Genomic DNA, 25549 nt, shown 5'->3' with positions numbered 1-25549 from the left:
GAGTGCGTGCATTCCCCAGAAGAACCGCCTCCTTCCATTCTTCCATCAACTGATTGGGTTCAAATAATGCTGCTGAGAAATCACTGAACTTGATTTTATACAGTCTATGGACGTGACGTGACCCTAGTGATTACTCAGTGTCACCTGCGAAAAAACCAATCACGTTTTAGAAAAGAAAAAACATCCACTTTCAAAGCTGTTTAATAGTAACAAGTAACGAGGACCTTGATAGAAATGTAGTGGAGTAAAAAGTATGATATTTGTCTTTCAAATGTAGTGAAGTTAAAGTCATAAGTTTCCAAAAAAAAATACTCAAGTAAAGTACAGATACTCAAGAAGTGTACTGAAGTACGGTACTCAAGTAAAAGTACTTCGTTACTGTCCACCTCTGGTAGCTACTAATGCAGTTGTCGCAATGGCGAAATGTAAACAAAACAAGCTAATGGACAGAAGCTTGCTTTCAAGAATGGTTTATGTTTAAGCGACTACTTTGCTTCTGTTTCTGCACAATCCTGAATTCCACTGATTGTGCAGAACATAGTAATTTTCTTTAATTGCAGCTCTATCTTTAGAGGACCACGAGTTGGCCTAGTGGTTAGCGTGTCCGCCTCTCGGTCGGGAGATCACGAGGTCTACTCGCAGTTGGGTCATACCAAAGACCATCATTAAAAAAAATGGCACCTACTGGCAAGGCATGCTGCAATACAGATGCGAGTGGGGAGTCAAACTCTTGCAGTTACCAGAGGGCCATCCCCCCAATGTAACCCTAGCTATGTAATAGGCTAGAGGCTGAGGGCTACGGGGATTGGCGCTGCCACATGGTGTGGGAAGGACTTTGATTTTTTGATTGATTCTATCTTTGTAACTATATCATGTAACATGGAGAATACTAGGTACCACATGATCTGGTGTAGAATTTAGCCAATATTTTAGTGCAGGGGTCACCAAACTTTTTTCTCTGGGGGCCACATTGTCTTTCCTGACTGTGATGGGGGCCGGGGCCGGGGTCGGGTCAGCTATATCACATAGAATTGTATGACCCAGACAAATATGACCACCAGCAGGCCTCATTGTGTAGTAGAGATTACTAGCCTGGCACGGCCATCCCCACTACTATATCCCCACTACTATATCAACACTTGATTCCTGGCACATATTTGTTTATCTTTACTAGTGGTTTGCAAAAGTAGTAATCGAGTCTTCACACTTTGTTTTAATTTGAAATACCACTGATATTCCATTTATTTATTTTCTAATAAAAATAATATCAAAGCTGTCAAGGTAAGAAACATCTGCCTATTTGAGGTGATTGACACTGGCAAAGGTGAGTGGAAAATTATAAATTGTAGGTAGGCCTGTTGATATTATTAATAATATAAATAATAATTGTATGCAGCACTTAATAAAGGTCAAATAAATAGGCCTATACAATAAATACATTTTAAAAAACAGTGAAATTATAATAATATGAGCAATAGATCAATAGATCACAGCAGTTGTGCTGTGTCCTGCACGCCATTGCTCTCATCCATGGCCAAAGCAAAAAACTCGAATTCTGACGCTTTCTCATTCAGCTGGTCATACACGTTGTCCCCCAAATCTTCGGTTCGCCTGGTCATAGTAGGTGCGGAGAGACTCACCGCATTGAGCGCATCCTTCTTGTCGGGACACACCTCCTCGGCCACAGCAAGCATGCATACTTTAACAAAGTCCTCATCAGTAAACGGCTTTCCATGGGTAGCTAGTAGGTGAGCTACCTTATAGCTAGCTCAGACAGCAGCCTGGTTGATCTGGGTTTGGCGAAGGAATACATTCTGTTGTGCAGCCAGTCTGCATTTCATCCTCCGAATCCTGTCTTCTCTTGTTTGCCCTCGCAAACTAGCATACTCTTTGTGGCGGGTTTCATAGTGACGACGCAGATTATATTCTTTGAAAACCGACACACTTTCTTTACATACAAGATAAACTGCACGGTCCTTACACTGAACGAAAAAATAATCGGTGGTCCACTGTTCTTTAAAAACTCTGCACTCTCTGTCAGCTTTTCGCTTACCGCTAGCCATTTTGCTGTCCTGAACACTGACCATTCTCTGCGCGTGCGCTGCCTGTCACTGCTTGATCGCGAGCATATGACGAAAATTTGGAAAATATGAATAGTTCATTTTATAACTAAATATCAATTTAATTGATAAAATCAACAAAATACAAGGTGCAGACATGTTATTATTTGCCAAAAAGCAATTTAAAAAAATAGGCCATGACCACTTTTGGGGATTGCCTCATAGGGCCGGTTCAAGTGATGGGGGGCAGAGGGGCTGGGGGGCCGGTCAAAGGGGGGTGGCGGGCCGGATCTGGCCCGCGGGCCGTAGTTTGGTGACCCCTGTTTTAGTGGGATCACCTCATATAGTGTGGCAAGTCGTAATCTTAACAGACTGCTGAAATCACACTGTCTAAACCCAGATTTAGGGGAAAGAAAAACTTAAGTACAGATAATTAAAACTCAAGATTTAAAGTCAATTTGTTACATTGAACCTCTGGCAAGGACCAAACACTGGCAGCCACTGAGCCATGACTGGCCATTAATATGTACTGGCTGAAGCCTGATTATAGGAATCTATTCTCACTCATACAGTAAGCTCCTAACCTAACCAGAAGCCTTGGATTAACAGAGATATATGAGAATGGTATAAAGCACCAGTTCACTTAAGTGACGCAAATTGCTCCAAAGAGACTGCGTATGGTCAGAGAAAAAGGCTGATCTGCGATACTAATCAAATGATACTGAGTATGACTGCTGGCATGTGTAGAAACAACTGCAAATCATAAGTAATTATAAAGAAAAGCCTGGCAGTTTCAATAACACCACTGCCTTGCATCTAGATGATCTGAACAGGTTTTACGCTGAGTGTAATTCACACTGTTGTCACTAAACCCTGTGGAAAATGTGCTCAAGCACTCTCTTCAGGTATAAAAGCTGATGTGAGTGGGGCTTTTAAAGCTCTTAATGCATGCTAAGAGAGTATACCATGCTGTATTCTTAAAATATGCACTTCTTAATTATTTATCAATTGTCACAGGTACGGTCATACAGATAGTTCTGTTTGTAATAATAAGAAAATCCTCAGTGTATAAATATATGTATATCTGTATAAATATAACTGTAAATGTATATCCATCCATCCATTTTCTGTAGCCGCTTATCCTGTCCAACAGGGTCGCAGGCAAGCTGGAGCCTATCCCAGCTGACTATGAGCGAGAGGCGGGGTACACCCTGGACAAGTCGCCAGGTTATCGCATGGCTGACACAGAGACAAACAACCATTCACACTCACATTCACGCCTACAGCCAATTTAGAGCCACCGATTAACCTAACCTGCATGTCTTCAGGGGAAACCAGAGCACCCGGAGGAAACCCATGGGCGAACATGCAAACTCCACACAGAAAGGCCCTCGCCGGTCACTGGGCTCGAACCCAGAACCTTTTTGCTGTGAGGCAACAGTGCTAACCACTACACCACCGTGCTGCCTGTAAACATATATTAATAAAATAATTTGAACCCTTAGTTGTCCCGGATTTCGAGCTCACGGCCTTCTGATTTGGACTTTCGAGTCCAAAGCCCTAACCACTGAACCACTAACTGTATTTTAACCTCATGCTAAGTCTAAGGGACCTTAAATATTATAGCTTCTTCTATGAATAGCTTTGACTTACTTATCAGCAGAACTGAGACTGTGTGGAAAATAAAAATGCGATCGTCCTCATGAGATACAGAAGCACCACAAGGGTTGCCGCCGCAACTAAACTTCATAACACAGTAAACATTTACACATGTGATTAGATATTTGTTATAATGAGAATGTGTGACTCATGGAGATGAGTGATCTGTTTGTTTGGGCTTTGTAACAGTAAGAACAAGAGTCATCAGGAGATAACGTATCCCCCCCCGGCCCCCACATGAAATCCCACTCCAAATTTTCCTAAGTTGAATTGGTTGCCATGGAAATACGGAAAAAAATTCAAAATCACAGAAACCCCAAAATGTCAGAAGGCACAATTTCTCTAGTCACTTAACATGCCTGTCAGGTTTCGAGAAAAAAAAAAAAGTTCCTAATAGTTTTTGAGTTATGCTCCGGAAACTAAAATGTTTACGGACAGATGGACGGACAGAAGGACAGAGCGATAGCTATATCCCCCTGCATTATATGTCGGATGGATAATAATGAACAGCAGCAAACATGCCCATATATACACATGAGCTCTGATATACATAAATACATCATATGGTTGTGTATATGTCATATGATACAGTATTTAGCAGCTATTTATATATGTATGTATGTATGTATGTATGTATGTATGTATGTATGTATGAATGTAATCATTATGGACGTGTGTGTTTTGTGTGTGTGAATGTGAAACTGAGAGTCAAAAATGTCCATGACAGGTAGCAGATTTAGGACTATTAGTTTGAGGGACACTGTCCATCTCATGAGGTGGCGCATTCGCCATGGAATCACTAAGACATCGATTATACTTGCCCTTGAGGGGCCAGAGTAATCATTGGGACCTGTCTGCCAGGGGGCCATTATTTAAGTAGATGACTGCTCTCTGTTTACTCCAACGCCACAGAGAACATCTCAATGTCAGCCACTTCTGGACTAGAAGCTTCCAAGAAACTGATACAGATAGCATGACTAGGATTTCTATTTACAATGTACAGAAATTACCGTACATAGCACCCATTTATTTTTGATGTTTGGGTCTTGAAAGGGCACAAACATATCGCTTTGCTTGGTATGTTTTATGCTTTGGTAAATCACAAAATGTAAGGCAAGCTGCTTCTTCTTTTTTTTTTATGTGGGGGATATAGTTGAAAGTCAAAGCTGTTATTCTTTGATTTTAGTGAATCAAACAGCAGACGAAGACTGGTTCATGCTGCACAATTCTATCCAGACTCCATTCTGGATTTGTGAGCAGGCTTAAATACATTCGGAAAACGCTACCTAAAATCTAAGGGGTGTTTCATCGGGTGACGTGATCATGACATGATTGGCAATCTTCATGATTCTACAGTCTGGGCTCGAAAGAAATCAGCCCCAGTCACTATTTTATACCATTCATTGTGCTTTTAGTTACATCTACTGGTGTTTCTGTTGTTCTTGGTTCCATTTTAAGTCATTAGCAAACAGAAAACAAAATTATATGGATGCCAAAACCTGAGCCTGATATTTATGTTTTTTTTTCCTCTTGAAGGAGAGAGACAGAACGGTACCAAAAGAGCTATCAAGGACAGTGATCACATCACATCAACAGCTAACAATGAATAAAGCAATTTATAAATCTTCCGTGATGTGCTCCTTCTACTTTTTTATGAGAACTAGACCTCCAAATCCAGAGATGTCTGCTCTCTTTTTACCAGACAATTGGCTATTTAATAAGAGAACAGGTCTTGACCTGCAGAAAAACGTTGCTGCTTTGACCCGCTGCCACGGCAGTCTGCTCAGCTGAATTATCTTAAATGAAGACATAGAAGTAGGCAAGGTAAGATGCATTAAATATAATAAATCCAATATGTCTAAAAGGAGAAGGAATAGCAAGTACACTGACATGTCTGAGAGCTCAGGGAGATGTCTGGGAGATGTCATTAGACAGTCCAAAGTGGCTGAGGGCTGTTTTCCGAACATAAAGTCTTTCTACGTTCATGACTCAAAAGCTTCAGCTCAACATAAAACACTTTAATGAAAGAAGGAATAATGTAGAAATTCAGACAGCAATTGAGGTGAGGTAGGAGGGAACTGTCACTCAGGACAGAATAACTTGTCTGAAATCTGCCATGCAGTTTTTAACACACTCCTTAACAGCAATTTTGAAATACACGTGCAAAATCTCAGGTCACACGAAACCAACCAGGGTAGTACAGGAAAACCAAAATAAATAAAACGCTTCTTTTGATACTTCATTTCATCTCAAATTATATGCACACTGTCAACCTAAAATGCCTCTTTGGGTTGTTTCATATATATCTTTGTGTGGCAGCGGGGGCGTGGTCAAGCGCCGGTCTGTGACAGGAGGGCGGAGCCAGGGAAGGTGAGTGGCAGAATCACTACACCTGACGGTAATTAACCTGTGTTTTGTGTGTTTTCCCAGTAACCGCGCCCTATTTAAGGAGGCAGAGGGGAGCTCATCCCGGGACAAGAACACAGTGTGTGTGTGTGTTACGCTAGCAGATTAAAAACTGGCTATTATACTGAAAAGTCTGGGAATAAAAAGCCTTTTTGCATCTGAAGCGTTGTCCTGCCGTCCTCTGTGCTCCACCCACACTTCAAAGAGCTCTACAGTGCTGAAGTGTGGGTGGAGCAGAGAGGACGGCAGGACAACGCTTCAGATGCAAAAAGGCTTTTTATTCCCAGACTTTTCAGTATAATAGCCAGTTTTTAATCTGCTAGCATAAAACACACACACACACACTGTGTTCTTGTCCCGGGATGAGCTCCCCTCTGCCTCCTTAAATAGGGCGCGGTTACTGGGAAAACACACAAAACACAGGTTAATTACCGTCAGGTGTAGTGATTCTGCCACTCACCTTCCCTGGCTCCGCCCTCTTGTCACAGACCGGCGCTTGACCACGCCCCCGCTGCCACACTCTGTGCTACTAAAGGAAGGCTATCTGTCTCTCTGTCTGCTCACCTGTGCAAATTGACACGGCTGGGCGCACATACTCCATACGTTGCACATGGATTGGTGACACCCCACAGGGGCCCAAGACAACATTTTTGATTTTCCAAAACATGGGATTAGTGCTAATCCAACACACTATTCATTTCCCATAAGCTACATGCTCGCGCTAACACACTGCGTGCAGCCTCGGCGGGAAATCCCCTCCCTGACTCGCCTGGGAGTTTCGATTGTACGGGACCTCGCAATCAGCGCTCCTCGCCAGAGACTTCCGCTAGGGCCGAGTCTACGTCTCCTCAGTGACAGGCAATAACTACTACGTCTCCTCTCTCCCACGGGCAATAACTGCTAGTCATATATAAAATGTTAAACAGTCTCAGTGAAGCTGAATTGTAGAAATTCATTCATCCTTATTCTGGTCAAAGCTGCAGTGGATATGGAGACTATCCTGGGAACACTGGGTGTGAGGTGGGAACACTTTGGATGGGATGCCAGTCCATCTCAGGGCATGATGAACACACTCCTTCATATCAAGGGGCAATGTAGAGTAACCAGTCCACCTATGGGAATGTTTCTGGGAGGGTGGAGGAAAATGAAAACCCCAGAGGCTTCCCCAGTGGGTATAGGAAAAACAGCTAAAATTCCACAGACAGTCAACTGAGCTTAGGATCAGAACCAGGAACCCTGGAGCTTTGAGATGGACCACCATACCACCTGATGTGGACAAATAAACTTTAGATAGATAGATAGATAGATAGATAGATAGATAGATAGATAGATAGATACGGTAGATACGGTAGATAGATAGATGACAAGGGTGATTAGAGGTAATTCGTAATTCGTGAGGATGATGAAAGCTGACGTTTGGCAGACTCACCACAGAGGCCAATGTGATGGAGGCGAATGTTCTTGTTGGTGGAGCAGGCCTTCATGTTGAGAGCACACTCGCTGGGATAGTCCAAGCCATCGCTGCCACACACTGTAATCTTGGGCACATGATCACAGCTCAGAGGACACATGCACTTAGCGGAGAGGCCGTCAGAAGACTGGATGCAGGTGCTGCCGTAGCTACACGTCATCTCGCTGCACGGGTCCTTCAGAGCTAAGAACACAGACAAAGAAAAATAAAACAACAGCAGTGTGATTTAACAAGGCACTGAACACTTAAATGTGTTTTTTGAGCTGTAAACTAAACAATATTACTGTACTGCAATGAAACATCCATTGTAGTGTCAATATTGACAAAATTACCATTTTTATAAAAATCAGCATTTTAGGGGTTGAAAATGGGTCACAACACCATCTGCTGGTTTAAATCATTCTGAACCTTGCAAGCCCAATACTGATACAGAGTCAACAGTTTGGGACATATAAACTTCGTGAAGCTTATATTTAAAAAAGAACGTTAATGCCTGGGGGCGGCACGGTGGTGTAGTGGTTAGTACTGTCGCCTCACAGCAAGAAGGTTCTGGGTTCGAGCCCAGCGGCTGACAAGGACCTTTCTGTGTGGAGTTTGCATGTTCTCCCCATGTCCGCGTGGGTTTCCTCCGGGTGCTCCGGTTTCCCCAACAGTCCAAAGACATGCAGGTTAGGCTAACTGGTGACTCTAAATTGACTGTAGGTGTGAATGTGAGTGTGAATGGTTGTTTGTCTTTATGTGTCAGCCCTGTGATGATCTGGCGACTTGTCCAGGGTGTACCCCGCCTCTCGCCCATAGTCAGCTGGGATAGGCTCCAGCTTGCCTGCGACCCTGTATTGAGGTATTTCACCTGACGTCACAGGGTCACGTGACGCCCCGGTGTCCACCATTTTGGACGGCAAGCTAGCTAATGTCAACAACAGTAGCTAGTATGTTACTGTAGCAATATTTACGTTCAGTCATTTGGATGACTGTTAAAACCTTTCAGTCTCAAGTTTTTCCTTTACTGGATTTACTAGTTTACTGAGCTAGCGCGCGATGGCTCCCGGCTCGGCCGGAGAGCGCGCGATGGCTCCCGGCTCGGCCGGAGAGCGCGCGATGGCTCCCGGCTCGGCCGGAGAGCGCGCGATGGCTCCCGGCTCGGCCGGAGAGCGCGCGATGGCTCCCGGCTCGGCCGGAGAGCGCGCGATGGCTCCCGGCCTGGCCGGAGAGCGCGCGATGGCTCCCGGTTTGGCCGAGCGCGCTAGCTCAGTAAACTAGTAAATCCAGTAAAGGAAAAACTTGAGACTGAAAGGTTTTAACAGTCATCCAAATGACTGAACGTAAACATTGCTACAGTAACATACCAGCTACTATGTTGTTGACATTAGCTAGTGCTAACAGCTAGTTGCTAGTACACTGCTACAACACAGACACCGACCCTAATAATACAGTTCTTAGTCATTGCCTGGTAACAGCAAATTTATAACGGGCCATGTTTCAACAGACTAAGAAGTTATTTCAATGACATTTAATAACATTTTGTTTATCCTGAGGACCGAAAGTAAATGAAAATGTGAACAAACCTTAGCTGTAATAAGATGGCGACCACCGGCTCCAGGGACGACCCGCTGATGTAGGCATGTTACCCAGCCTGACACAAAATATTTGTAGGCATCCAAACTCTTATACGCTTTCAGATCAATACCTGTGTATGGCGATGGGTTTTTAACGACATAGGTATACAGATCCTGTGGGCCGAAGTCAGGTAAAGACGAGGGCTTCGTGTACTTCCGTACGTCAGTGAGCAATCCTGGTGGAAGCAGGTAAACATCGTTCTAAGCCTGCTAACCTCAATTTTTGCAAATACCTCTCCCTCTGCTCGCCCTGTAAATGTCCTACATCACTGGATAGTGAAGGTGTTTTCTGCATCTCGCTCCTTTTTCTTTTGTTTTTCGTTTGTCGCCTTCCTCGCATTCAAACTGATTCGAGCCGTGCCGTCCAAAATGGCAGCATCACATGACTTGGTCACGTGAGTGAAATACCTCAATAGGATAAGTGGCTACAGATGATGGATGGATGCTAATGCCTTCTGATCATGGTTTTGCAGCCCACCTCCCTCAGCCCCGCCCTTGAGTGTGAGTCTATGGAACAGGAGTTTATGCTATTTCCCCACCCCACCCCTTCCTCAGCCCCTCCCTGCCTCACCTCTCACCCTTTTCTCACCTTTCTGCATTGTTCAAAATTATGGTGTTAGGCTCAGAGCTGGGGACGAAGTTTCATTAATATTCATCTAAAATACAGTGAAAAGCACTGTAAAATCTTTAATTGTTCACAGGTTGCCCAAATTGTTTGGTACTTACGCACTGGGCAAGTGAAAACTCTGATGTTCCCCAGTCTCACATTTCGGCTGTCTGGAAACTTAGCTGATGAAACTAATGTAATGTAATAATCAGGGCTTTGAACCAGAATTTTTTTCCTATTGGTTCGTTCCGAACAGAAACGGAATTTTAACGTTTCCGGTTTTGGGTTCCACCATTAAATAGACGTTCCCGAACCGGTTAGAACAAAAAAATTTCGTTCCCGGAACGGTTAATTACGTTCCCTGTCAGCTGTTTAACAAATGGCTATAAAGTTATGTCTCTGTCTCATCCAGCTTAAGCCAAATGTAGGCTAATTCTATTACAACCTTCATTAAATAAGACAAGAAATAATTTAAAACAATTATTATTTCAAATGTTGGCGATTTGGATTCTCAGTATGTCTTCCCATCTACACAAACAGAAAAAGTGCCAAAAATGAAAGATAATTCGTTTAGTGTGTTACCAAAGGCTAGTCAGGCCCTGTAGAGGGCTACCGCATGACGTCACCGCGACACGAGATTTTGTTAGGCGCCATATTGGAAGACCAAGTACACATCTATGCAAGTACATACATACATAAAACAAACTACACCTGAAATGTAGCCAGGGCCGGTTCTGCCCTAATCTGGACCCGGGTGCAACATCGCGCAACCCCCCCCCCCCCCCCCCCCCCCCCCCCCCCCAAAAAAAAACCACCAGTCTAAATCAGGACAACCATCACATAACTATAACTATAAACATTTTATATCAACTATTTTAATTAAATGGGCTATAATAAATAAGCCTGCAGGCAGCCACGGCGGGCTGCCTCAGAAAAGTAACCATTCAATGACACAACCGAAGGCCTGCAGCCACGGCAGGCTGCCTCAGAAAAGTAACCATTTGTCCTACCTTAAAACTCGTTTTGCATTTTCTGCCTCCTTTTTTGTATTTTCAACCCTCCGTTTATTTTCTTTCCTTTTCTGAAAACCCGATTTGTGTCCAGACATTTTGTTCTGCTACCAACGAACTAACTCGTCAGGTCTCGTCTCTCGAGCCCGCGATGATTCCCGTGGGAGGGGCAACAACTGATACATTTTTACAAACAGCCAATAGGGAGGTTGCAATGTTCAGGCTCTTCTTTGCTCAGACACTCAGTAATGGAGACGTGATAGCAGTCCACCTTCCCGCGCTCTCCATTCAGTCAGCGAACGTCACACAGGAAGTGAACCCCAGCGGGTCATAGAAACTTGCGCAGGAGAAGAATGACTTTTTTATTTGTAGGCTACAGAAACTTTGAGGAACGAAATAAAAACCGGTATTAACCGGTTACCATTATTTTTAATAAGCGTTTCTGTTCCGGAACATAAAAAATAATAAAGTTTCTGGTTTCGTTTCTGTTCCATGTGAAATAGAAAAAGTTCCTGGTTTTCGTTTTCGTTCCTTGAACCGGTTCAAAGCCCTGGAACAAGTTAGTGAGTTAAGTGCATACTATCGACTGATTGAACCAAATAAATATATGATCATGTCGCACAACGCATTTATGTCCTCAATAAAAAAGCAGCACGTCATTGGCCAATGTTTGACTATGAGCTGTGGTGTTTATTCTTCTTATCGCACAATTATTTGAGTCGAGCTAGCATGTTCATGTTCTTTAGGCATGTTTATCCACATGGTGATTTTGTAAAGTTTGCAGGAGAGTTATAGAACAGCTTTTGTTGTTGTTGTTTAGGACCTTATTTTGTCACTTTAGTCAGTGTTTCCGCATGTTCCTGATCCAGAAAAAAGGTCCTACTGTTAACTAGCCTCAGACAATGTGTGTAATCAGTACCGGTTCACCCAATACGCACACTACGCACGTTGTGTAGGGCCCCGCAAACTCGTAGAGGCCCCGTGGGGGGAAAAAAAAACACAAAACGTGACGACGTGACCGTTCGTCGTGCTGCTCGCGCACGTCAGATTCCCAGTGCATGTGCATCAACCTAGCAAGATGAAGCGGAGTTATCCCTCGGGGAGTGAAAAAAGGAAAAAGAAACTGCATGAAAATGAACAGCGGGAACAGCAGTCAGGTAACTCTCCTCTCCGAGTGGGAGGGTGGGAGGGACGGGGCTACTCGGTGTTTGACCTACATAACAGGGCGGTGAGCCCTGGGCGAACCCCGGACGATCTCCGTGTGCGTCTTGCTGGCTTCTACAATTTAAGTGTTATATCAATCGTTTTGAGTGTAGTTACAACTGCACTTATACAAAATGGAAAGTAATGGATAAATATTTACTAAGATTGAATTTTGTTTGCTTGGATAGCCCACAGGCAAATATAGATGCAGATATATTAGTGAATAAATAAAACTCGTGAAATATTATGACAATGGTGCTAAATAGGCTAAATAATAATCTAAATCACCTACATTTTAAGCACAGTATCTGAAGGTAAAACAAGTGCAGCCAATTTGATGGAGCTGAATTAATAGTAGCCTTATCTATGTTTTACAGGTGCGATGCTTAAGTTTCTAACAAGCAGCACAGAGTCCAGCCAGTCAGCCAGTGGAGGGACAGAACCAGATAGGACAGGCACAGATGAGCCACCTTCAACCAGCACAGATGAGTCATATGCAGCTGCCTCAGCCAGTACAAGCAGCAGCACAGGTCCAGTACAGCCAGCGTTGTCAAGTACAGACACAGGGGAAGAACAGGCAGCCTCGGCAACTATTCACACAACCACGTGTGCACAGCAAGCATCAGAAGCTAGCTCAGACCCTAAAGCAAGTCTCTGCTCCACCAAATGATCCAGCAGACCGGCCCCCAGTCTTAACGGACTGTATGCGGACTGAGTTAGTGCGCAGAGGTCCAGTCAAGCCAGGAGTAGATTTTTCTTACCCCAAAGACAAGTCCGGAAGAGGACCTACCATCAGCTAATATGACTGCCTTTGAGCTGCTTTCTTTCCTTTGTGAGAAAAATCTGGAGGAACTCTATCCTAACCTTTGGATAGCCCTGAGAATTGCTGTCACTCTGCCTGTGACAGTTGCCTCAGCTGAGAGGAGCTTCAGCACGTTAAAAATGATCAAAAACTCTCTGAGATCTTCCATGTCCCAGGAACGTCTGAGTGGTTTGGCCATCATGAGCATCAACCATGATGTGGGGAAGCAAATATCATATGACGACATTATTGATGATTTTGCATCCAGAAAGTGCAGAAAGGGACATTTTTTAACGGTGAGTAATTTGTTACACATTTAGTTCGATTTGGGGCGGCACGGTGGTGTAGTGGTTAGCGCTGTCGCCTCACAGCAAGAAGGTCCTGGGTTCGAGCCCCGGGGCCGGCGAGGGCCTTTCTGTGTGGAGTTTGCATGTTCTCCCCGTGTCCGCGTGGGTTTCCTCCGGGTGCTCCGGTTTCCCCCACAGTCCAAAGACATGCAGGTTAGGTTAACTGGTGACTCTAAATTGAGCGTAGGTGTGAATGTGAGTGTGAATGGTTGTCTGTGTCTATGTGTCAGCCCTGTGATGACCTGGCGACTTGTCCAGGGTGTACCCCGCCTTTCGCCCGTAGTCAGCTGGGATAGGCTCCAGCTTGCCTGCGACCCTGTAGAAGGATAAAGCGGCTAGAGATAATGAGATGAGATGAGATGAGATGAGATTTAGTTCGATTTGATTTGGTCTGTATTTATTTGGAGTCAGACCAACAGGTGGCGACACTAGTGCAATATGTTTAAAGGGGGGGATGAGTGGAAGCACTGGGTGTCAGGTGCGACTGTTGAACATTTTGGGGTTCAGTTAAGAGGGCCCCTTAGCAGAATTTTGCCTAGGGCCCCATGGAGGTCTGAACCGGCTCTGTGTGTAATGCAGCAAGGGATGGGACTTAGAAAGTGTGGTACTCGCTATTGTCATGGCATCGAGGTCCGTCGGACCACCATGACGAGCATCGAGTTTAAACATGAAACATTTATTTTGCAAACGTCAATAAACGATGAGAAAGAATAGTAGTTGAACTTACTTGTCTGACAGGCAACAATGAATAAAAACAAATAGCCTGGATACTAAATCTGTTTGTCTCAGCTCCCTGGGCTCGTGATTTGTTGATGCTTGCTTAGTGTTTTATTAAATGTCCAGCAACACTTGAATGAAAAGAAAAAGAATCAGACAGAAATATGATAAACCCATTCAAAAACCAAATGAATTCCCTGTTCGGATAGGTCTGAGAACTATCTGTGCACATCACTTTGAATAATCCATACTAGGCCTCCCAGAAATTCAGCTTAAACAGTTGAGTGATTCTGGATATGGACAACTTTCCCCTCCATAAATCTGCCTATCTGTATCTGTACATCTTCAAAACTTAAGCTGCAACTTAAGTCTCCAACTCTGAACATACCCCTGGGAGAATATGCCTGTGTTTATGAGAAATGAGCCAGGCTGCTGCTCATCTAATGCCTGTTTTGTGTGGAAATAAAGCTGGGAGGTCCAGCCAAGTGTCGTCCATCAACACGGGCATTAAAAAGCGGGTTAAAGCGAGGCACGGCGCCGAAGCATTTCCTCCAGCTCTTCTGCGAGGATGAGGTATACCAGATGGCACAGCGCTCCGCTTTCCGAATTCAGTCACAGCTGGATGACTGTAGAAACAAGTCCCTCTAATTTACCCGATTCAAGCAGGCTTTGCATCCACAATGCATTCTCAATTTCTTTGCTTCAGCATTTCTTCGCCGTCGAAGAGAAGACCTAATCAGCCCATTTTTTTGCTCTAAAAGTAAGAAAGCTGTGTTTTCCTCTCGAGGACTTTGTCTTTATCTTATTAAAGACCTCACCACTCAGGAATTACTTTAATTCTGCATAAAAGGAAAGGGAACAATATGTTTTTGGAGCCAGGCTAGAAGGCGATTTGACTGAAATAAATACGTATTTGGATTTGATGCGTTACATTCAGACGAGCAAAGCGATCATTATCGTTATTATTTTTTGTGATAAATATTCATACGAGGCATTGAGGAAAGCGCAGACAGGAAGCGAGCAGGGAGTGGCACTTCAGAGCGGCTCTGTTTCATTTCCTACAGTCCGGCGGCCTGACCGTCCCCAGGCACACTCTGCTATATTGCCTATTATCACTCCTTTGTCCATGCCTCGAGTTTTTCATCAAAGCTGCATATCGGCTCACGATCCCATGATGCATCATTTGCTGCCTTTATTCTGTGCAAATCTGAATCAACCCCGGTCTGCCTGTCTGGATGAACATTTTTTTTTTTTTTTTTGTTCTCAGATCTCTCTAAAGTCCACGGCAGATTTTTTTTCTTTCTTTTTTTTCCTCCTATTTCACAGACATTATATATGGTACATATAAATGAAAGGATGCATTTGGTGGAGGCTTCATCTGGTGAGCAACTGAAGCAGGTTCTCGGTAGAATTCTCCTTTGAAAAAGATGCCTCCTTCCCTTTCTCCTCTCACACAGCACTCACAGCTCACAAGAATTCTGGCGCTTTCTGGCAAGCTCACTAAATCAAGTACTGTCAGGTGTAAAAAAATAAATAAAATAAAATAAAATAAAAAAACTTTTTGCTTGCCAGGAAGTGGACGCTATCTGAAAGATGACAAAGAGTGAACTCATTCAGCATCAGCTCTGGGGACCGCCATGGATCAGAGGTGTTGGTCTTTACACATTTTTTTGAGCTACTGCTATTGATAAAACACCTCTGACTCATGTTTTCTCATCGCGGTGTCTCAGTTTAATAGTGAGCAGGTGGAGAAATGAGCTATTTCAAGTCACCTGGCTGATATTCCACAATATTTTAGCTATAAATTAATACAGAAATGGTCACGCTGTACAGGAACGCAGCAGACACTCTTAAATTAAAGTGATCAGACCGTCTGAGTGTTCGTTCCCAGGTTAAGTGTAAGTCATCTCACTCTCACTTCCAACTAAATTCCCTCAGCTGCTAGTCTTTAACGTGTTGCTTGGAGGGATGTCGCCAGACAAATTGTGCCATTTATTAGAGGGATGCAGTGTGACCAGTAGTTAAAAAAAAAATAAATTATTGTTAGTGTGAAAGAAAAGTACTCATATTATCCATGTCTCTGAGCATGCAACATTTGATAAATGTTTTTTTTAAGAATTCCAATAAAAATGCAAAATGTATCTCATAATATGGATAAGCAGAGATAGAAGTTAACTGTATTCTCATTAAAGTACTTGAGTACGTGTTTTTATTATTGAGTATAAATTAAATAATCATATTTTTACTTTCACTTGAGGTTTCGAAAGAATATAATATCCAACTTTACGACGTTTATTTTTTTATCACCATTACAGAGTAAAAAATGACATTTGGCCAACTTTTTGCCAATCTAAAAAAAAAAAAAACCTGCAAATTTTAAATAATTTAATTTAAAGGCCCAAATCAATATAAATCAGTTTCCTGATGAAAGTAAACTTCAGCCACCAAACCTAAACTACAGAAACATGTACAGGTAAGCCATTAGCTAGCTATAAGAGATAGAATAGCTAGCATATGGAAATACTGCTGCCACGCCAGTAAAAGAAAAACAGATCAGTATCATGTTATAACTGTCACCACAGCCTTCAAACATGGCTGCCATGGACTATGACTCCCAACACACACACTTACATGCTGACAGTCGCCTGAATATTGATTACACACACGTTTTCAAGCATGCTCATACCCTTTATACGCAGACCCGAGACAAAAACCCTTTGTGAAATAATGCTCAGTGTGCATTTACCCGACTTAAAAAGCCTTTGTTTTTTGTGAGTGATATTTTGGTTTTTGATCTCACTTTCCTCCTGGCTTTTGCCTCGCTCGTGTTGTTTGCTGATCGCCTGACCCCCGCCTATTTTTTGACATTGTTTTTTGTGCCGTTTTGGACCTGTCTGCCTGAGTTTTAATAAAACTTCTCGCTGCAGTTGTATCCGCTTGCCGTCTGCATTCATGACAATGATATAAAAGATTATTGTAATAAGATGTTTTTATATAATATAACACAAAATTTTCATGTGAAACAAGATGTTATTACAGCAGAAGAGCTACTGAGCTACTGTAGCACAAACTGCTGAAAAAATTAATGCTGACACCTTTCTGTTTTAGCCAGCATTAACTTTTTCAGCAGTTTGTGCTACAGTAGCTCTTCTGTGAGCCATATGGGCTAGCCTTTGTGCCTCATGTGAATCAATGAGCCTTAGCCACGCATGACTGTGTTGCCGGTTCACTGGTTGTCCTTCATTGGACCACTTTTGGTAGAACCACTGCATACTGGAACACCCCACAAGGTGTCAGACCCTGTCATCTAGCCATCACAATTTGGCCCTTGTCAAAGTCGCTCAGATCCCATTTTTCCTGCTTCCAACACATCAGCGCCACAAACTGACTGTTCTCTTGCTGCCTAATATATCCCACCCCTTGATAGGTGCCACCGTGAGTTGGCCTGGTGGTTAGCATGTCCGCCTCTCAATTGGGAGATTGCAAGTGCTACTCCCGGTTGGGTCATACCAAAGACCATCATACAAATGGTACCAACTGCCGTCTGGCAAGGTACGCTGCAATACAGATGCGAGTGGGGAGTCAAACTCTCACAGTTACCAGAGGACTAGCCCCCCACTGTAACCCTAGCTGTATAGGCGAGAGGCCGAGGACTATGGAAACGGAGATTGGCACCACCCAATGGGCTCGACTGCATGGCATGGGAAGGACTTTAGACTTGACAGGTGTTACTGTAACAGCATAATCAATGTAATTCACTTCAACTGTCAGTGTTTTTAATTGTAAGGCTAATCGATATATATATCATCTCATCTCATTATCTCTAGCTGCTTTATCCTTCTACAGGGTCGCAGGCAAGCTGGAGCCTATCCCAGCTGACTACGGGCGAAAGGCGGGGTACACCCTGGACAAGTCGCCAGGTCATCACAGGGCTGACACATAGACACAGACAACCATTCACACTCACATTCACACCTACGGTCAATTTAGAGTCACCAGTTAACCTAACCTGCATGTCTTTGGACTGTGGGGGAAACCGGAGCACCCGGAGGAAACCCACGCGGACACGGGGAGAACATGCAAACTCTGCACAGAAAGGCCCTCGCCGGCCACGGGGCTCGAACCCGGACCTTCTTGCTGTGAGGCGATAGCGCTAACCACTACACCACCGTGCCGCCCATCGATATATATATATATATATATATATATATATATATATATTACCGTGCAAAAGTCTTAGGCACATGTAAAGAAATGCTGTAGACCAAAAATGGCTTAAAAATAGTGAAATTAAATGTTTCAACACTAAAAAAAAATAGTACAAACAGCAGTAAGCCATAAATAGTAGTCTCGGGTACAGTAAGTGCAGTTTTATAAGGAAATGAGCTGTAAGTTTTACTGAGCATCTTGCAGAACCAGCCACAGTTCTTCTGGACACTTTGACTGTCACACTCATGTCTTAATTTTGCAGCAAAACCCAGTAGCCTTCATTATGTTTTCTTTTTTTAATCTGAAAAGTGGTTTCTTATGTAATATGCTGCTCAGATACAAACATTTTTTTTCCCTGTAACATTTAATTTTGTGCTTGGAAAACAAAAGCTTGGAACTCTCAAATGTTTTTGTGCTGACTCGGTAATGTAGAAGTCATAAAATAGAAATCTATAACAAAGTTTGTATGAAACAAATAGGGTGACGAAGACTTTTGCACAGGACTGTATGTATACTGTATGTTATATATTACATTGGAATGGCTGATCATGCTCTCTTGCAGCTGAATAGCTGGATTACAAAGGACGCAGGTCAACATGACTGAGTTGAAGACATACAAAGGTGCCGCTGGCAGCCGCCATATAACTCATACCTGACCCCGGAACACAGCTCAGATATTCACACCTATGGGCAATTTAGAGTAGCCAGTTAACCTAACTGCATGTCTTTGGACTGTGAGAGAAACCAGAGCAAACCCACGCAGACATGGGGACAGCATGCAAACTCCACACAGAAAGGCTCCCATCGGCCACTGGGCTTGAACCGAGAACCATCTTGCTGCCACATATTGCTGGGTTTCAGTCACGTAACTTTTCTTAGCAGTTTCTAAATGGCTGCCGTAGTGCAAACAACTAGCAATAACTTATCAGAGTATGCTCGTAATCTAGAAGCCACTACTCGCTTTAGATATATTCAGAAGATTGCTATGTGCAATGGAATCGACCCCTACAGTCTGGGAAAGAAGGATTTGTCATACGATCTCGAAAACGACCCTTCAGTCGAGTTCCCCGACATCTCGAACTATCTGGTGTTGCAGACGTCCTTCTACAACGCAAAACAGATGAAAGCGTAGAAGAGTATGGAGGCTTACGACTTTTTTGTATGTGGCTGGGTAAAGGACCTCAGTATCAAGTTGCTGCCAAAAGAATCCTGTATTGTTTTTGCCCGTGTAAGTATGTTTTTTTTAAGCTTTTTGTTCGTGTCTTTACAACGAAGCACTGCAAGTTGAAGTGTAAACAAACAACAGTTCGCTTGATTCTCACTTGTGTTGGCTCTTATCTCTCAGCTAAATCGTTCACAAAGATCATCAGAAACCCCTTTAAACACCTGGATCTTAGTTAAACAAGACAGAGAAGTCATCACGGCGCATTGTGACTGTACGGCTGGGTAAGGATTTTGTCGCGACCTTCATGCATATGGACTTAGTGAGGAGTGAGGAGTAAACAAAGAAACAGCTGGGGACTTTAGTACTTTGTGACTAAAAAAGTACCGTAAAATAACGACACATAGCAAGAAAAGTACTTGGAAAACACTGAGGACATAGTTGAGAGGGAAATCCAAACCTTTCACCAAGTGATCACTGCAAACTCGAGCATACTTCGACTCGGCTCCCTTCGATTTCAGTGAGAGGTTCAAAAGCCACCTTTCTCGACGTCTTTTTGTGAAATCCTGTGTTCGTTCACCCTTTTTTATTAGTTCACGGGGAACCCTGAAGAAATTTTTATCAGTTTCACGGTTTGATCGATTCGAACAACCTAAAACAACGCAAGCGTAAGGCATTTTTCATGCGAGCAATGCACCTTCTCCGTACAAACGCTTTGTCAACTGAGCTTTGGAAGACCACCAGCTAAAGTTTTGAATAACTAATGAGGCGGATGCGATGTCACATGAAACCCATATATATATATATATATATATATATATATCATCTCATTATCTGTAGCTGCTTTATCCTGTTCTACAGGGTCGCAGGCAAGCTGGAGCCTATCCCAGCTGACTATGAGCGAAAGGCGGGGTACACCCTGGACAAGTCGCCAGGTCATCACAGGGCTGACACATAGACACAGACAACCATTCACACTCACATTCACACCTACGGTCAATTTAGAGTCACCAGTTAACCTAACCTGCATGTCTTTGGACTGTGGGGGAAACCGGAGCACCCGGAGGAAACCCACGCGGACACGGGGAGAACATGCAAACTCCGCACAGAAAGGCCCTCGCCGGCCACGGGGCTCGAACCCGGACCTTCATGCTGTGAGGCGACAGCGCTAACCACTACACCACCGTGCCGCAGAATAGATACGAGCTTGTGCCATGGGTACATTTCTACCCACTGAAACTCTGTCCACTTCAAATAACTTAACAGACATTGTCCTGCTTGTTTGCCTTCCTTGTTTGAGCCCATTAAAAATTTGTAAGAGAAGAGAGAGAGGGAGCTTCACCTCAATAAAGAATGATAAAAGGCTACCATAGATTGAAGGTTTGTACGCCCCTATGAAATGGACAAGTAAAAATGTAACAAGCAAAACAGGCAAAGTGATGCTGATTTGCCAGGCAAACAGAAAGAGAGAGAGAGAGAGAAAGAGCAAGCGCCTTTATGAGAGTGGGAAGAAATGCATCCGGAGCTGGAGCTGTGTTTATTCTCGAGCTTCTCTGAACTCAGGAAGCTCCTCTCAGCTAATTAACTCCACCATGAAATTCCAAAGTTCTGGCAGGTTAAAGTTTTCATAATGAGCGAAGAAGAGGAGGAATAATGCAATGTAGGCACATTCATGCCTGCTATAGCAAGGCCCTTCAGCCTTTTACCACAAAAACTAATAAGTAGATGTGAAGGCACAAACAGGAGGAAGGAAACAGAGGCAGAAGGAGAGAGAGAGAGCAAGAGAGAGAGATGCAAATACTCCTCCACCCTTCCGCCTCTCTGTCAGCGTTAGATCGTGTGTTTGTGTTGGTCTGTCTTAAAGTGTAATTTTGGCTGGGAGCTGTCACTGAATGCTGTGTGTGTCTGATGCCAGGTGAGAAAGCACATGTCTACCTTATTAACTATGTACTGTACATATTACGGATGTAACTGAATATGAATGTGTTACTCAGAACAAACAGATAAATTATTCCAAATACAGACCCAAATAACAAGTGTACTATTTGTAATTATTATCTCCACATTCACTGGATATGAGCGATTGTGCACTCTGATTGGCTACTCTACTACTAGGCTATCAGTTCATATACTGTGAGTAGAGAAAAACAAAATGGCGGAGTGTGTTGCTGAACCAACCGAGGACGAAACAAAAACTCTACTCGAAAAAAATACAAAAAAGCAACAAAATATGGAATAAAAGTATTTGATGGTAAGAATGTGTCTAATTTTTCAAGAATTGTTATTATTATTATAGCATTTTTCACAAATTGCTCCTGTCATTTCGCCGGTTTGTTTACATTCTAAGTGGAAATTATTTTGTTGGACATTTTGGATAAAGTTTTTATTTATCGAATTTGTGAAAAATAAAAATAAAAATGCTCTGTCTCTCAAAATCCAGTGAATGTGGATAGAATTAAACAGTTATTCCACTCAATCTCATTGTACATGGCTTATAGCCAACTCTGTGCTACGCGCCTCATCAGCTATCAGCTCATGTACAACTCGATTTTGTGGAATAATTGTTAATTATTTTCAGAAAGCTTGTCAGAAAGGTTCACAGGTCATCTGATTATCTGGTTATCCTGAGCAACCATCCGATCAGGATCACTGACCAAATTAGGCTACTAGTTTGTCTATATGTTGTGAAATACAACCAACTCAATAATTTAAATTATTATACATACGGGCCACTTTTTCCATGGAATAAAAACATGTATTCTATTCCCTTCTAGTGGGTTTATTGATGGGATGCAATATTGTTATCATAGCACTTATCCTCCATGTATTATGCCACTCTCCCCAATGGAGAATGAGCGTACAATATTGTTACGATATTGCACGTTGTCAAGACAACATGATATCACATCAGAACTCATGCGAAGATCCAGTGACAAAACTTTTCTGCTGCACATGCGCATAATCATTTCTTGGTTGGCCAAGGAAGAGAGAAGACGAGGCTAATCCAGTGGTAGGTTTAAGCACTAAATAAATAAACTGAAAACTGAAACTAAAGACGCGCTGAACACCCAAAAAGTTACCAAAACTTCATTATATATTCTTCACGCATATTTACACGAGAAAAACAGACCAACGGACATCGAAAAACTGGAAAAGAGAGCAATAGCGGAAATATTGTCCAAGTTCTACTTGGAGGTGAGGAAAAGCGACAGAGACTTTTACAAGAGGACTTCACTCATGGACTTCACTCAGCAAAGCCCTTTTGTTTTGAACGACTGCAATGTAACAATTAACTATGACAAAAAGTAACTTTGAACTTGAACTGCCAACCTGGACATTGCTTGTATATAAGTTGGGTTGTTGTTCAGACTTTTTGGACTTGTACCATTTTTATTGTTAGAACTTTGACTTTGTACATGTACATTGGATTGACAGGGCATTGAATTACATTCGATCAGCATTCAATATTGGTAAGTTACCCTCCTGTTCTTAACTTTTGTAAAATATATAATTGTTCCATCAAATGTATATGAATAATAATAATAATATTGGCTGGGGGCGGCACAGTGGTGTAGCGGTTAGCACTGTTGCCTCACAGCAAGAAGCTTCTGGGTTTGAGCCCAGCGGCCAGCGAGGGCCTTTCTGTGTGGAGTTTGCATGTTCTCCCTGCGTCTGCGTGGGTTTCCTCCGGGTGCTCCAGTTTCCCCCACAGTCCAAAGACATGCAGGTTAGGCTAATTGGTGGCTCTAAATTGACTGTAGGTGTGAATGTGAGTGTGAATGGTTGTTTGTCTCTATGTGTCAGCCCTGTGATGATTTGGTGACTTGTCCAGGGTGTACCCCGCCTTTCGCCCATAGTCAGCTGGGATAGGCTCCAGCTTGCCTGCGACCCTGTAGAACAGGATAAGCGGCTACAGATAATGGATGGATGGATGGCTTTTTTCGTGGTATATCAGATATATTCCATTCACCTACTCATCTTCGACTCATTCAATATCATGCTAGCTGAAGGGAATATATCTGATATACCACTCAACACCAGCCAATATTATTTAAATGTATCATGGACAGGAATAAACAAACAAAAATAAATATGTCTGGTTTAGGCCATGTCCACTTCAGGTTTAAATCAGACTTGAAATACATATTTGGAACGCTAAACGGATACAGGTACATATCACCATCTGTCATCCGGCGGGCCGGTGACTTGGTAAGATATCCTATCCCAGACCTGCCGGTCGAGCATAGCTACTCTGAGTTGTTCTTCCTTCAACCCCGTCTCTCGCTCGAGGACCGTTTTCAGGGTGGTACGTGGTCGACCAACTTTGCGCTTCGCCTCAGGCTCCCACAAGAGAACTTGTGCGGCAGGTTGATCGTGACGAAACACATGGCCACACAATGCCAGACGGGGTTTGGAGATTATGGTTGAGAGGCGTGGTAGGGAACTGTACAGGCGGTCGTTTGTCCAATGGTCCTGCCAGCTGACGTTGAACACTCTGCAGAGCATGCGGGCGTACGTGCCATCCAAGGATTGCTCTTGTGCTCTCGTTAGAGACCAAGACTCGGATCCGTAGAGAAGAATGGATTCGACTGAGGCCTTGAACACTCTGACCTTTGTGTCTCTAGACAGCGGGGCAGCCCACACCTTGATTAGAGAATTTAGGGCACCCCAGGCTTCGGCCTTTCTGGAGTCGATGCCATGAGCAGTGTTCATCCAACTGCCAAGGTACAGTTAGGTCCATAAATATTTGGACAGAGACAACATTTTTCTAATTTTGGTTCTGTACATTACCACAATGAATTTTGAACAAAACAATTCAGATGCAGTTGAAGTTCAGACTTTCAGCTTTAATTCAGTGGGTTGAACAAAATGATTGCATAAAAATGTGAGGAACTAAAGCATTTTTTTAAACACAATCCCATCATTTCAGGGGCTCAAAAGTAATTGGACAAATTAAATAATTGTAAATAAAATGTTCATTTCTATTACTTGGTTGAAAACCCTTTGTTGGCAATGACTGCCTGAGGTCTTGAACTCATGGACATCACCAGATGCTGTGTTTCCTCCTTTTTAATGCTCTGCCAGGCCTTTACTGCAGCGGTTTTCAGTTGCTATTTGTTTGTGGGCCTTTCTGTCTTAAAGTTTAGTCTTTAAGTGAAATGCATGCTCAATTGGGTTGAGATCAGGTGACTGACTTGGCCATTCAAGAATATTCCACTTCTTTGCTTTAATAAACTCCTGGGTTGCTTTGGCTTTATGTTTTGGGTCATTGTCCATCTGTATTATGAAACGCCGACCAATCAGTTTGGCTGCATTTGGCTGGATTTGAGCACACAGTATGTCTCTGAATACCTCAGAATTCATCTGGCTGCTTCTGTCCTGTGTCACATCATCAGTAAACACTAGTGACCCAGTGCCACTGGCAGCCATGCATGCCCAAGCCATCACACTGCCTCCGCCGTGTTTTACAGATGATGTGGTATTCTTTGGATCATGAGCTGTACCACACCTTTGCCATATTTTTTTCTTTCCATCATTCTGGTCGAGGTTGATCTTGGTTTCATCTGTCCAAAGAATGTTCTTCCAGAACTGTGCTGGCTTTTTTAGATGTTTTTTAGCAAAGTCCAATCTAGTCTTTTTATTCTTGAGGCTTATGAGTGGCTTGCACCGTGCAGTGAACCCTCTGTATTTACTTTCATACAGTCTTCTCTTTATGGTAGATTTGGATATTGATACACCTACCTCCTGGAGAGTGTTGTTCACTTGGTTGGCTGTTGTGAAGGGGTTTCTCTTCACCATGGAAATTATTCTGCAATCATCCACCACTGGTGTCTTCTGTGAGTGTCCAGGTCTTTTTGCATTGATGAATTCACCAGTGCTTTCTTTCTTTCTCTGGATGTACCAAACTGTAGATTTTGCCACTCCTAATATTGTAGCAATTTCTCGGATGTTTTTTTTTCTGTTTTCGCAGCATAAGGATGGCTTGTTTCACCTGCATGGAGAGCTCCTTTGACTGCATGTTTTCTTCACAGCAAAATCTTCCAAATGCAAGCACCACACCTCAAATCAACTCCAGGCCTTTTATCTGCTTAATTGAGAATGACATAACGAAGGAATTGCCCACACTTGCCCATGAAATAGCCTTTGAGTCAACTGTCCAATTACTTTTGGTCCCTTTAAAAACAGGGTGGCACATGTTAAGCAGCTGAAACTCCTAAACCCTTAATCCAATTTTAATGTGGATACCCTCAAATGAAAGCTGAAAGTCTGGACTTTATGT

The 25549-nt window shown here is 43.1% G+C and overlaps 1 protein-coding gene across 1 annotated transcript in view; it reads right to left on the bottom strand.

Moving 5' to 3' along the window:
* agrn (agrin) overlaps positions 1-25549 on the bottom strand; it is a 584915-nt gene that overhangs the window by 226994 nt on the left and 332372 nt on the right. Inside the window, exon 5 of the mRNA XM_060938311.1 lies at positions 7555-7779. Coding sequence (XP_060794294.1) covers positions 7555-7779 — 225 coding nt within the window. The remainder of the gene's footprint in view (positions 1-7554; positions 7780-25549) is intronic.

This window comes from Neoarius graeffei, chromosome 13, assembly GCF_027579695.1.
Source record: "Neoarius graeffei isolate fNeoGra1 chromosome 13, fNeoGra1.pri, whole genome shotgun sequence".
NCBI lineage: Eukaryota > Metazoa > Chordata > Actinopteri > Siluriformes > Ariidae > Neoarius > Neoarius graeffei.
This window is presented reverse-complemented; position numbering and strand designations above follow the sequence as displayed.